Genomic DNA, 13190 nt, shown 5'->3' on the forward strand with positions numbered 1-13190 from the left:
CAGTTCAGCTTTCTCACCCTGCCTCATCTCTGGGCTCTTGCATAAACTAACTGGTCTTGCATTTCCCACCTCCACCTGCTCATGGCCACTGTCTCTGAAAACCTAGTGTTATTGGCCCCATTGGATGTCATCCAGTTACGAGTCAGCTGCTGGTCAGCATCCAGACAGCTGCCAGATGTACCGAGTGCCCACGACTGGGCGTGTTTTACATTCATGACAAGATGGCCTCTGTCTTGTGTGCAATTGATCCCCGTGATCAACCATGGTGCTGACAGCTACTGCTCTCTTTCAGACAGTGGCTATTCAAAGACAGTGTATGTTTCCACCAGCACACATTTTCCTGACCTCAGCAGTGAGGGCTGAAGATGGAAATGTTATAGATTTCAGGGGCTACTTTCTAGAGAGTTGTGTTTTGCACAAAATTCAAGCTTGGTGTGAGTTAGTACAAATTGCATCGTGAACGTCTTTTCTCCTGAAATACTTATAACTCTAGTTTTTGTAAAATGAGATGTGTTCTTTATTTTGGGGTCCATATCTAGGAATTTAGTATTCTTTTAGAATTCAGGGGCCTCTGGATGGTTCATGCAGTTAAACGTCTACCTTAGGCTTGGGTCATGATCCCAGGGTCCTGGGATTGAGCCCTGTCCGGCTTCCTGTTCAGAGGCAGTCGGCTTCCTCCTTTCCCTCTGCCCCTCCCCCAGCTCATGCTCTCTCTCTTTCAAATAAATAAATGCAATCTTTTATTTTAATGTTTTCTCTCTTTAAAAAGTTAAATTTTATAATTGCTACTGACTGATTTAGTTACAATACTAAGAAATAGGAACATGGATTCCTTTCATTGGCTTTTTGGAGATAGGTGTTCGAGTAACTAAAACCTCACAGATATCCTCAAAATATACAAGATCACCTGATGATGCAAATCTTTATGTACTTCAGAAATCTGATGTTTTGGACTGTGATTCAGAAGCAAAGTGAGCATTGAAAGAAAACATCAATGTTTTCAGAAACCAAACAATAATTTATTTTTGTTGGAATAACAATCCCATGTTATATTAATGAGTTAGTGAGAAACCTCCTGTCTGTCTCACTTATGTCCTTATCTAAACATCTGTCCATATAACATTCTCATTTTTATCTCTAGTACATGTTTTATTCTTGCTTTCTCTTGTTTTTCCATACATGTTGGGTGTATTTTTTGAAATGTTCCAAAGGAGTTTATCCAGGTCCTTCATGGATGTACAATAGAAGTCACTGACTTCTTACCTACTCTAAATTTACATTTACTTGCATTGTCTATTTTATTTTGACTTATAAATTCTTAAGTTCTGTTAGCTATAGAAAAAATATCTGCAATGTGCTTGTAGGGAAAATAAAATCTCTTAAGATTTGCCTATTAGATTTTTCCTACAGCTTCCATGTTGTATGATCACAACATCTTTTTAAAGAATACATTTGTTGATATTTGACATAGGTAAGCAGCAATGAAACCATCACCAAGTAAGAGAGCAAACACACTCATCAGTCCCCAAAGTTGGCCCCTGCTCCTTTGTAATCCCTCTGTGCTCCTTCTCCTCCAGGAGGAGGCAGTTGAGAGGTGTGCTTACTTCCTGGAGGCTGGTTGGGGGTCTGTGAAGTTGATTCCTTGTGACATATACATTGTGAATGTCGTTGAGATTCTTCATTATCTCAAATGTTATTTCAGCTTGTCCACGTTGTGCCTGACCGTTTCATTCTCGGCCTTGATGGGGCTGGAGTTCTGTGGAACTTTCCCATTCTTACTGGCTATTTGGGCATTTGTGCCTTTCTCATTTACATCTGGAGAACCGTCCTCGCTGTAAGTATACCAAAGTACCTGATATACTTTTATTCATAAATAAGCAGAAAATTTTATAGTCACTGGACATTTTTATATCCATTCAGCACTAAAAATTTCCCTCTAATAATGTCAATTTTGATTATCACCTAGATTGAAATAGTTTTAAATTTCTTTTTTTTGGAACATTACACAGTATTTTATTTTCCTTAATTTTTTTTTTTTATTATGTTAGTCACCATACAGTACATCCCTGGTTTTTGATGTAAAGTTCGATGATTCATTAGTTGCGTATAGCACCCAGTGCACCATGCAAAACATGCCCTCCTTACTACCCATCACCAGCCTATCCCATTCCCCCACTCGTCTCCCCTCTGAAGCCCTCAGTTTGTTTCTCAGAGTCCATAGTCTCTCATGCTTCATTCCCCCTTCCGATTACCCCCCCTTTCTTTATCCCTTTCTTCCCCTAGCGATCATCCTAGTTTTTATGTTCCATAGATGAGAGAAACCATATGATAATTGTCTTTCTCTGCTTGACTTATTTCACTTAGCATTGTCTCCTCCAGTGCCGTCCATGTTGCAGCAAGTGTTGAGAATTCGTTCTTTCTGATAGCGGAGTAATATTCCATTGTATATGTGGACCACAACTTCTTAATCCAGTCATCTGTTGAAGGGCATCTCGGTTCCTTCCACGATTTGGCTATCGTGGACAATGCTGCTATGAGCATTGGGGTTCATATGGCCCTTCTCTTCACTACGTCTGTATCTTTGGGGTAAATACTCAGTAGTGCAATGGCTGGATCATAGGGTAGCTCAATTTTTAACTTTTTAAGGGACCTCCACAGTGTTTTTGCTAGTGGCTGTACTAACTTGCATTCCCACCAACAATGTAGGAGGGATCCCCTTTCTGCACATCCTCTCCAGCAATTGTTGTCTCTTGCCTTGTCAGTTTTTGCCATTGTAACTGGCGTAGGGTGGTATCTTAGTGTGGTTTTGATTTGAGTTTCCCTGATGGCTAATGATTTTGAACATTTTTTCATGTGTCTGTTAGCCATTTGTATGTCCTCACTGGAAAAGTGTCTGTTCATATCTTCGGCCCATTTTATGATTTGTTTACTTGTTTCTCGCCTATTGAGTTTGAGAAGTTCTTTGCAGATCTTGGATACCAGTCTTTTATCTGTAGTATCCTTTGCAAATATATTCTCCCATTCTGTGGGCTGCCTCTTAGTTTTTTTGACTGTTTCCTTGGCTGTGCCGAAGCTTTTTATCTTGAAGAAGTCCCACAAGTTCATTTTATCTTTTGTTTCTCTTGCCTTTGGAGATGTGTCATGAAAAAGGTTGCTTTGGCCAAAATAGTTTTAAATTTCTATTGAGGTGCCTTCTTGATCCATACGTGTCTTTTTCTTTATGTTCAAGCATAATTAGCAACCGGTGTAATATTAGTTTCAGGTGTACAACATGATTCAACAATCCTATACATTTCTCAGTGCTCATCACAGTAAGTGTACTCTCAATCCCCTTCACCTCTTTCACCCTTCCCTCCTCTTACCCTCCAACCCATGTGTTCTTCAGAAGTGTGTTGTTTAATCTCCATTGTTTGGTCATTCTCCAGCTATCTTTCTGTTCTTGATGTCTAGTGTGAGTCATTTGTGGTCTGAGAACATACTTCCTGTGGTTTCTATTCCTTTGGTTGTTCAGATGTATCTTATGGCCCCAAATATGGCCTCTCTCAGTGACTTTTCCATGGGAGATTGTGAAGAATGTCTGTACTTCTGTTGTTGAATGAAGTATTCTGCAGATGTTAATGGCTGCCGTGGATTGGTGATGCTGTTCAGTTCACCTGTGTTCTCATGGAACTTCTGTATCTGCTGGATCTGTCAATGACCGATAAGAGGATTTTGAATTCTCCAGCAGTAGGAATGGATTCATCTATTCCCACCAGCAATATTTTCCGTTTCTGCCTCATGTACTTTGACTCTCTGTTGTTAATGCACGCACATTAGAAATTGTTATGTGTTTTTGGAGAATTGACCCCTTTACCATTGAAGTAATGACTGTCACTACCCCTGACAGTTTTCCTTACCCTGTAGTGTGTTTTGAAGGATCATTTCAATGGCCGGGTTTCTAGTTTGATGTTTCTTTTAACACTGTAAACATTTTGTCCTTCTTGATGGCATGGTTTCTGAGAAGTATGATGTAGTTCTTATCCTTGTTCCTCTTGGGTAAGGTGTTATTGCTCCCCTCCACCTCCTTCAGACACCTACCCCAACCCCTGCTCCAGATTTCCAGAATTGTTTCTTTGTCTTTAATGATCTGTAGCTGAATAGTCTAGATCAGGCATTGTTAGTGTTTTTTGTTTGTTAGTTGTTTGTGTGTTTGTTTTGGTATTTATCTGGCTTTCGATGTTTTGAGCTTCCTGGATCTGTGATTTGGTGACTATATTAATTTTGGAAAATCCTCAGTCATTGCTTCAAATATCTCTCCCTTCTCTCCTGAAGGAATAGGTATTCCTATTATTTGTGTGTTACATGTTTTGTATTTGTCCCACTAGTCTTGGATTTTCTGTGCCGTCTTTGTAATTTTTGTCTTTGTGTTCTCTTTTGGAATTTTCTACTGGAATTTCTTTAGGCTCAATGATTCTTTCCTCTGGTATGTTGAGTCTGTTAAGGAACCCATCAAAGGCATTCTTGATTTCTGCTATGGTGTTGTTGTCTAGAATTACATTAAAATCTTAGAGTTTCATCTCTCTGTGTACATTCACCATCTCTTCTTCCTATTGTCCATTTTATTCTGAGATCCAGTATCATACATGGAAGGGACTTGTAATTCCTAGCCTGCTTAATCCCATCATCTCTGCCATGGGAAGTGTGTTTCTAGTGCTTGCTGTTGTGGTTTTTACCTGTAGTGTGCCCTGTAAGGTTGTGTTGAAAGGTAGGTATTGTGTCCTAGTAAAGAAACTTAGATAAGTGGACTTTAGGGTGATGTTTTCTACTTAACTGGCTAGGGGTTAGACTGAGTTTACTCCCAGGTGAGACAGGGAGGAGAGAGCACTGGAGTTGAGTATTTGCCCTCAGCTCTATTGCTTAGTCTTTGGGAAACCCCCAATTAGGCTGTGGTGACATATTTCACTTGAGGGCAGACCTTTCTGAGAAGAACAGAAAGCTTTTGAGTTTATTTCTAAATGGGAATTTTCTCCCTGTCCCGGCCAATGGAGAAAGCTTCCCTTCAGAAAGAAAACAAAAATATTAAGTATTTGGTGTGCCCCATCCATCTTTTCACTTTTCCCGCCTGTGGGGCTGGGTGACAAGGGCCACGGAAGCTCAGAGGTTCCTAAGCAGCACGTGAAATTAATGGAATAGCCATGATTTTCTGTTTGCCCTCCACTGATGCACATTCCCCAACAACATTATCATGACTGGCTTGTTGATAGTGTGCTGATATTCCAATATCCTGGCAAGATTTGGGGGCTGGCCTCAGCCTCTCATCATCCTGTAAAACTTTTGAATGGGGAAATATGCTAATGGTGTCAAAATGGGGTCTTGCCTAGATTTTATTGAGCTATAATTTATCTGGGTGACTCGATTCTGGGGAGCCTGGTTCCCCTTTTTCGAAACATCAGCTGTCATTTCTGTTGTTGCTCATGCTTCATCACTCGCCACGTGCCACTCTTTTTCTCGTCGATGGCTTTCATTTCTTTTTGATGACCCTCCATTTGTAGTAGTCTGGGAAAATTCATAACACCTTGTGTGCTGTAACTGCATGTGAATTCAGCAAATAGCCAAGTCTTTGTAAGATTTCAGAAAGGCTTTCTAGAGAAGGAAAGAAGCATATCTTTCTCAGAGTTTTTGCTTGTTCGCCTTCCTCCCTACCGGCCTGCCTTCCTTTCTTTCTTCCTTCCTTCCATTTTATATCTTTCAGGATTGAACAATAATCCCAGGTTCTAAACTTCAGTGTGGATATTGGTTACAAAACAGTTAGGGAAACGATGAATTAATGATTATTTTTTAAATGTCCACCCGATCCCTTGTCAAAATTGAATAGGGTGAACGTTCATTTAATAGAATGTGAATAGATTTTGAGGTAAAACGTAAGTTATACACCTTTGTGCTCTTTATCAAAAATGAATTGTGAACTATGATGACTCAGAGAAAGTCATAGATGAGTTTCATAGTTAGAAATGCTAATTTTGTCTTCTTTCTAATCCTGTGAATTCATTCTGCTAAGTAAAATGATTACTGTAACTTCTTTGGATTACTATTTCAGTATTTATCTGAACTGTAGATTCTTTCTAGTAATATGTTTTGACATCAAACTTAATTTTGTTTCTTCCACTCTTAGATTGCCCCTCGACAATATGAAGGTAAGATTTCTGGCTTTAGTTTTCTTTGTAATAAATTCTCAGTACCGGTGTTTGATGTGGGTGTAATTTGACTAGGGATAAATGTGGTGACTTCTGATGTCTAATTGACTTGTTAAGTCTTGAAAATCTTTCTCTTCTCCATGTGGAGTCTAAGTGATAATGTGGAGGGTGTTGCCATCTCTTAGGAGACCAGGAGGAGGAACACCTCATGGGAGGAGGGAGAACAAAAAGGGTGTAATTTTGCAGAGAGAAGTTTAGGTGGCAAGTGAGGATAGGAGCCTGAGGTCTGGAGTGGGTACTTTGCCATGACCTGGCTCTTGGTGAAATGTGACGATGAGAAAACACTCTGAGTCTATCAAGCAGGCTACACTTGGAGAAGAAGACAGGTATTGCCAGGCAGAGTGTGTGTCACAAGAGAGGTTTAAAGCATGCTTTTGAGTCTGAAGTGGAGGGAGCCTTTCCTGCCAGGGGAGAAGGAGTGGAAAGGAACGTGTGCCAGGGGTGGTAATGTATTGTGTCCGGGCCTCATGGATTGTGGTGATTCCATGGTGCTGTCTGACGGCTGAGGTGGCTGCCTGGCACTTAGCAAACCCTCGAATGCTGGTGTTTGTCCCTGTGAGTGCAGCAGTGGTGGTGGTGAGAAGAGAGATCTCGGGGCACGAGAGCACTCACATTGGGCCAATAGAAGAGAATCTGCACTTGAGGTAAGATGAGAGACTTATTATTTTTTGAAAGATTTTGTTTATTCACTTGACAGAGAGAGAGCACAAGCAGGCAGAGTGGCAGGCAGAGGGAGAGGGCGAAGCAGGCTCCCAGTTGAGCAGAGAGCTGGATGTGGGACTGGATCCCAGGGCCTCGGGATCATGACCTGAGCTGAAGGCAGTCACTTAACCAACTGAGGCACCCAGGTGCCCCAAGATGAGAGAATTAAGTGCCTGTTAGAGGAGTCTGTGTTCTAGAGCTTACAGGTGTTATCCACTTGTGATAGGGAGGTTCATGAGGGTTGTTTTCCCTTAAGGATGGAGGGTAGCATTCTCAAGTTGAGCTGAGAAAACCTTGTGTTCTAGGAACTGTGAGTTACCAGGCGCTCCAGAGACTCTGTGTAACATGGAGAGTGTACCCAAGTGTGTTTGATTCCAAAGATCTGGTCCTCCAGAGCCCCCAGCCTGGGGTTCCTGAAAGGCAATCTGTGAGCAGCAGGAAGTCATGGAAGGCCTTTGAGTAGCCACTCAGTTGACATTTTGAGCTTTCCTTGTGTGGAATTCCAAGTAGGACCTGGAAGTAGACGTGGCGCTGAGCAGGAGCAAAGGATGGTTTTGTTCATTTTGGGTTGTTTGCAGGGACCTACTTACGTACCTTAATCATTGGAGGAGAGAGATGTTAGTTGAAAGAATGCTTGATTTTTCTGTTACATCTCTGGTGATGACATAAGTATTTGCAGTGATTGAATTTTCCAAGAATGATGCTTACAGATGGGAGAAAAATAGAAGACATTTGATTGTGTTTCTCTATTTCTGAAAACATTTTAAGTAGGAATCTCCCTGAAATAGGTTGTCTTAGGTTTCAAATGCTGCTAAACCTTGCTTTTTCAGGCACAATGGGAATGCTATCAAGTTAGTTACACCCAAGTGTCCGAGAATGTGTCTCTGGGGGTATTACAGTGGGATTATTCGATGTCACTGGTTTTGCTAATTATCTTAGAAATTCTTTTTTCTCCTTTTAGTTACTTTACAACAAATAGCTGAAAAGATCCATCGGCTTAAAAATGAAAACAGGGAACTTGCTAAAGAAATATCCATTTGGGAGGAGAAGGTATCAGTGCCCTTTCAAATATTTTTTGTGATTTCATTTTGGTTACTTCCCCCTCTGGTAGTTCATCCTATTGACCTATTTCACGTGACCCACAAATGATCGCGATTCAAGAGAAGCTTCACAAGTGTAGAGCACTGCCTCTCTATCCGAGAAAGGAGTCACACAGCGTTAGATAGCTTTGTCTAACACTCTGCTATTTTTGAATTCTGATTCCCTTTTCGTATATTTTATAGATCAGGGAAGGAAAGAAACATCGCGCAGAAATGAAGAGAGAACATCAGTTTCTCTCTGACAAAATTCTTAAATTGAAGGTAAGGATCCCTTCTTTGCCTGAATTGTGTTCTAACAACAGAAATAAAAGTAATGAATTATTATTATTATTATTATTATTATTATTATTATTATTATAAAGATTGATTGATTTGCGAGAGAGAAAGAGCGAGTGGAGGGGGGCAGAGGGAGAGAGAGAATCCCAAGCAGACTCCATGCTGAGTGTGTAGGCTGACGCAGGGGTCAGTCCCATGACTCTGAGGTGGGGACTGGAGCCAAAATGAAAGCAGGAGTTGGACCTACTGCGACACCCAGATGCCACCCATGTGCCCTAAGTAATGAATTATTATTACTCATTCAATATGTTTTGTTGAAGGAGAACATCGGAAAGGTTGAACGGGTTAATGCAAATTTAAATGTCGCCCTTCATTTCAAGCGGACTATCTTGCAAGCTATGAGAGAGAAGAATGTCAAGAATGAGGACATGGTAAGAGTTGGCTGTTGAGATTTACCTTAACGTGGCTCAGGAGGCTTTTGGTCATTGGGTGAGGGGAGGGCAGCGTATTCGCTTGCTGTTTACCACAGTAGAGAGTGGGCATCTGGGAACTGAAACTCCTACCGAACAGTGAGCTGGAATTTCACTTAGGACCATCACGATGAGGTCTGCTATTTCAAGGACTAGGAAGTATGGTTTATTTCACAGCTAGGTAATTATCACATCGTTCAGCCCTGCCCTCCAAGATATGTAGAAAATCCCACAAGATACTTGAGTTATGAAGGGTGATAGCCAGCCAAATTGTATAGTCCCTTCCTCTCAATGCTGAAGAGAGAATTTTCAATGTTAATAGGGGAAGATATGTACATATATAATTTATGTATATAATTAGGTATATGTGTTTGTGTGTGTTTGTGTATATGTGTGTATACAAAAGTGTGGGTCTCCTTACTTTCTCCTTGTTCTATTTATGCCTCAAGGGCTTTCTTTGTTGCACTGCATGATCCCGTTCTGTTAGGTGCACTCACATTGTTCTGTGATCATGATTTCTTGAATGTCTTTCCTCATATCCGTCTTCAAGGCCCAAGATGCATTGGAGGATGAAGAGCAGGGAGCCTTGGAGTCCAAAAAACGTGTACTGAAGGGTATGTTATTTTAGGGAAAGAAATCCCCAGATGCTGGCAATGAGTTTGCATTGGGAAGGGAAAGAATGCCTTCCTGCCTTCAAGGTCTTGCCCTTCTCCTTTCCCCAACAAAACCAAATTCTCAGGTCCCATGCCCACTCATACAAAAGAAAACTCATCCTTTACAGAAAGCAAAAAGGTCCTGGAACAGAAGTGCAATGCCCTGAGTTCTTTGAAGGCAGCTAAGGAAGTGGAATTGAAGCTGCTAAGGAAGAAATTGGGTATCGTGATGGATTTCTCTGAACGAAGAAAAGTGGCTGCCGAAGAGTAAGCTATTCCTGTGTTAATCGTCACAAACACTGTTGTATGAATTTATGTGGCAGCCAGGCTAGATAGTTGTAGTTCGTTGGGAATTGGATCTAGAGTATTTTTGCCAAATGCATTCTGTAGAAGTACCTGCCCTTCCTACCTTGATCTGTGCAACCTGCATTTTTGTTTCTGTTCCAACTGCTTGTCACACGTTGTGGTGTGATTCACTGGGGCAGAAGAGGGAAGGTACCAGCACTAATCAGCTTGATACCTGGATCCCCTCTGGGTCCATCTACATTGTCCTTTTGGTTTCAGTCTCATCACATGTTCTCATCAGCCCTGAATTCAGTCAGTTTCTTGTTCAGTACCAGACTTGGGTCAAGAATGTGTAGAGAAAAATGGAATTGTCTTGCTGCAGAAACAATGGGAATTTCTTTGTGGAAAGTGGGTTGGGGCTCCAGCAATACTGGATCCCTTCATCCAGTGTACAACCGAAATCGTTCACTGTGGCCCAATCCTAAGAAGGCCGGGGTATTTCCTGTCCACCTGATTTAGTAGGTGTAACTCTCCTGCGTCCCAAGCAAAGCCTGCAGTTTCACTAGGGGCTCACCTTTGCTGGCTGACCCTGAACAGCACTTGTTTCCTTCTAAGGCTGTGCTCATAAAGTCGTTCAGTTTCTTGCAGTTCACTTGCCTGTTCCAGAACTCATTGATGAGCCCTGGGGAGCTTGGCTCCCACTGCCAGGTTGGCTTTCTCCTGGGCTTCCTTTTTCTACATCTGGTTCTCCTGTTTCTTCATGCGCTCCTTAGAAGTTGGGTGCATTCACTCACGAGTTTCCACTTTTGTACAGTACTTCCTCTATTTTCCTCAGGAGGAGAAAGTTCTCAGGACCTTAGAGTCCCTCATTCATGCTGAAAAGCAAAACTGTTCCCCCTCTTCCCTGGAGACTCAGCTTTGTGCTAATCCTTCCCACACCGGGGGTGGGGGCCGCTCTGTCTCACTGGCATCTTGGTTCTGTTCATTGGTAAGTTCTTTCTGGGGCAGGTACAGTGTCTTCACCACCTTTCTCTCTTCAACACCTCACAGCTGAACGACTACATTACAGCCACTCCACAGAGCATGTGCTGAAGGATTGCCTGAGAGACCAGAAGCAAATGCATGAGTCCTTCTCTGTCTAGAGCTTTTGTCTCAGTTTCTAAGAGTCTTTTTGCATGTGATTCTTGAGTAAATCAAGAGTCACATTGAAACCCTTTAAATCAACACCATGAACAAAAGAGTCTGAGGGCGACACAGGAAACCAGCCTTTCTAAGCATCGCTCTTTGCTGCTTTCACTATCAGTGGACTCTGTTAAAGTAGGTTGACTCCATGCAGTTGATAGTTGTCCATCTGACATCTGTTGCCTGGAGATAACACCCTGACTGTGTGACAGTTCACATCATTTTATACTTCAGGACATACCGTCAGCACTAAGATCGGCCTTTTCCTCCACCAGGATCTTTGAAGGAGGAAGCAGGGGTTGTACTTCTAAACCCTAGAGATGTCTGGGAGTGAGTTACCATGCTGATGAAGCCGTACTCTGGAAGGCTTCCTTTTGGGCTGTCCATGTCGGGCACAGCCTTGGTCTGAGGATCGGGGCTCCCCATGGAGGTGTAAGACTAATGATGGTCTCCTGCTTCATCCAAATAGTTTTCAGGCCTAGTTTCTCACTTTGAACTGAAATGAGCCTTCACCATCTCAGAGAAAGAAAGACCTATTCTGAGAGGGCACAAAGTGCAGTGTTATTTGGTGACTTGGTGATGAATGAATTGAAGTAGAGAAGTACAAAGACAGCTCTGATTGCAGGGGACGTGGCAGCAGCCAGAATCTGATTTTTCTTTAGCCCTAAATGGGGCCTTCAGTTCATTTCCCTGATGGTGTTCACAGTCTGTGCATTTATGGAAGCCATTCAAATCTAGGCCGCAAGTGTGCTGGGAGGAAAAACGGCAGAAATTCTGGACCTTGGCTACTGGTCTATGTATATACCTTTCCCATTTTAGGAAGCTGGAAAAGACACTTTATGAACTGGAGGCAACAAAGAATCAGCTGTCAGATGCCGAGGAAAATCTGAAAGTAACCAAAGAAGAAATGGACAAGTACAAGTGAGTTCAGACACCATACTAGCGGCTCTTGAAATCCTTGTTTACTTTGTATTTTTCACCTTTGTACAATGTCTAGACTCAACAAGTAATATAAACAAAAATTCAGGGGACATATCCAGAAAGCATTAACAGACCCAAAGAGATAAGTTTTAGAAAGAGCAAAACAACCATGTTAGTAAACATGTCCTGATTGCCAGCGCTGGCCTGACTCTGTGGAAACTTGTTCCACGCCAGAGTCCCTGGTTGTGGTGTCAATGGTGGTCATCTTGAGGAAAGCAGTTTGTCGTAGGATGAATCCTACCCATAAACACGGTAGTGCCATCTGATGGCGCTGGTCTTTGCAACCCTGGCAAACGTGGCGAGGTTAGAATTTAAAGGAGAATAGAGCTTCATGACGAAAGATACTTGTCATGTGATAAATTAGGGAAAGATTGAAAACGGGTAAGGAAATTATATCAACTCTGAACCCTGCATGTGTGGAGAAATGAGTAAGGAAAGGATGTGACAATAGCTTTGATCCTGCTGTCCACGTATAGTCATGTGGAAGTGTTTCCTGTGTCAGGATCAATTGGATGAGGGGACAGATAACTGGAGGACGGCCACATGGGCCGATGATTTAAAATCACACCCAATATTGGGCTTTACCTGACGAAAGCAATTGTACCTGACAGACAACAGATCGGAAAGATGCAAGACCAGCTGCAGGAGGCAGAGCTCACCTTTGAACGCAAGGTAACCTGAGCTGTGCCCCAACAGGCCCCTTAGTGCCTCCTGCAGGGGACGGAAGTGGCCCTTAGATCCCTGAACATGCGCTTTTGGTGTGTTGGCTTTTTCAGATCACAGTTCATGAAAAGAATGCTGTAGGGAATTGGGTAAGTGTTTTCTTTTCCCTGCTCTCCATTTGGGGCACAGTCCGGCACAACTGAAGATGGGTGGGTTTTTCTCCCGCAGATCAAGGCTCAGGTTTGGGAGCGGAAGATACAGCAGCAGAGAAGGGAGAACGCCTACATGATACACAGGTGTGCGAGTCTGATGTGCCTTTTTACGGGTGTTTTGAGGGGTGACAACTACACTGTTTGGTGTCCAGTAGAGGACGTGGTGATGTAATTCTTATAGACGTCTGCTCTTTCTCTGTATTCAAGACTGCGCATGATGGAAGGACAGATGCTGCCTGAGGGATGCATGAGGCAGGAAGCGATGCTGGGAAGACCTGAGATGTGGAGCCCTCCACGGAGAGGTAGGGAGCGCGCTGTGAAACAGGGCAGCCTGACTTCTGCTGGGAAAGCACACGGTGTCCTTCCCATTCCTGTGGGTGGTCATTGTGTGTCCTGGAGAGAATCACAAGCAGTACCTACGGACAGCAGGTTG

The 13190-nt window shown here is 42.6% G+C and overlaps 1 protein-coding gene across 4 annotated transcripts in view; it reads left to right on the forward strand.

Annotated features, from left to right (window-relative positions):
- Positions 1-13190, forward strand: part of LOC148110530 (uncharacterized) — a 49549-nt gene that overhangs the window by 30403 nt on the left and 5956 nt on the right. For all 4 annotated transcript variants that reach the window (XM_087865640.1, XM_087865641.1, XM_087865647.1 and 1 more), the window contains 12 exons: positions 1703-1834; positions 6152-6173; positions 7897-7985; positions 8219-8296; positions 8632-8742; positions 9332-9395; positions 9563-9701; positions 11721-11822; positions 12494-12554; positions 12659-12694; positions 12774-12841; positions 12965-13059. In XM_087865640.1, coding sequence (XP_087721766.1) covers positions 1703-1834; positions 6152-6173; positions 7897-7985; positions 8219-8296; positions 8632-8742; positions 9332-9395; positions 9563-9701; positions 11721-11822; positions 12494-12554; positions 12659-12694; positions 12774-12841; positions 12965-13059 — 997 coding nt within the window. The remainder of the gene's footprint in view (positions 1-1702; positions 1835-6151; positions 6174-7896; positions 7986-8218; positions 8297-8631; positions 8743-9331; positions 9396-9562; positions 9702-11720; positions 11823-12493; positions 12555-12658; positions 12695-12773; positions 12842-12964; positions 13060-13190) is intronic.

This window comes from Ursus americanus, chromosome 2 (assembly GCF_024610735.1).
Source record: "Ursus americanus isolate L20-20 chromosome 2, mUrsAme1.1.p, whole genome shotgun sequence".
Taxonomy (NCBI): Eukaryota; Metazoa; Chordata; class Mammalia; order Carnivora; family Ursidae; genus Ursus; species Ursus americanus.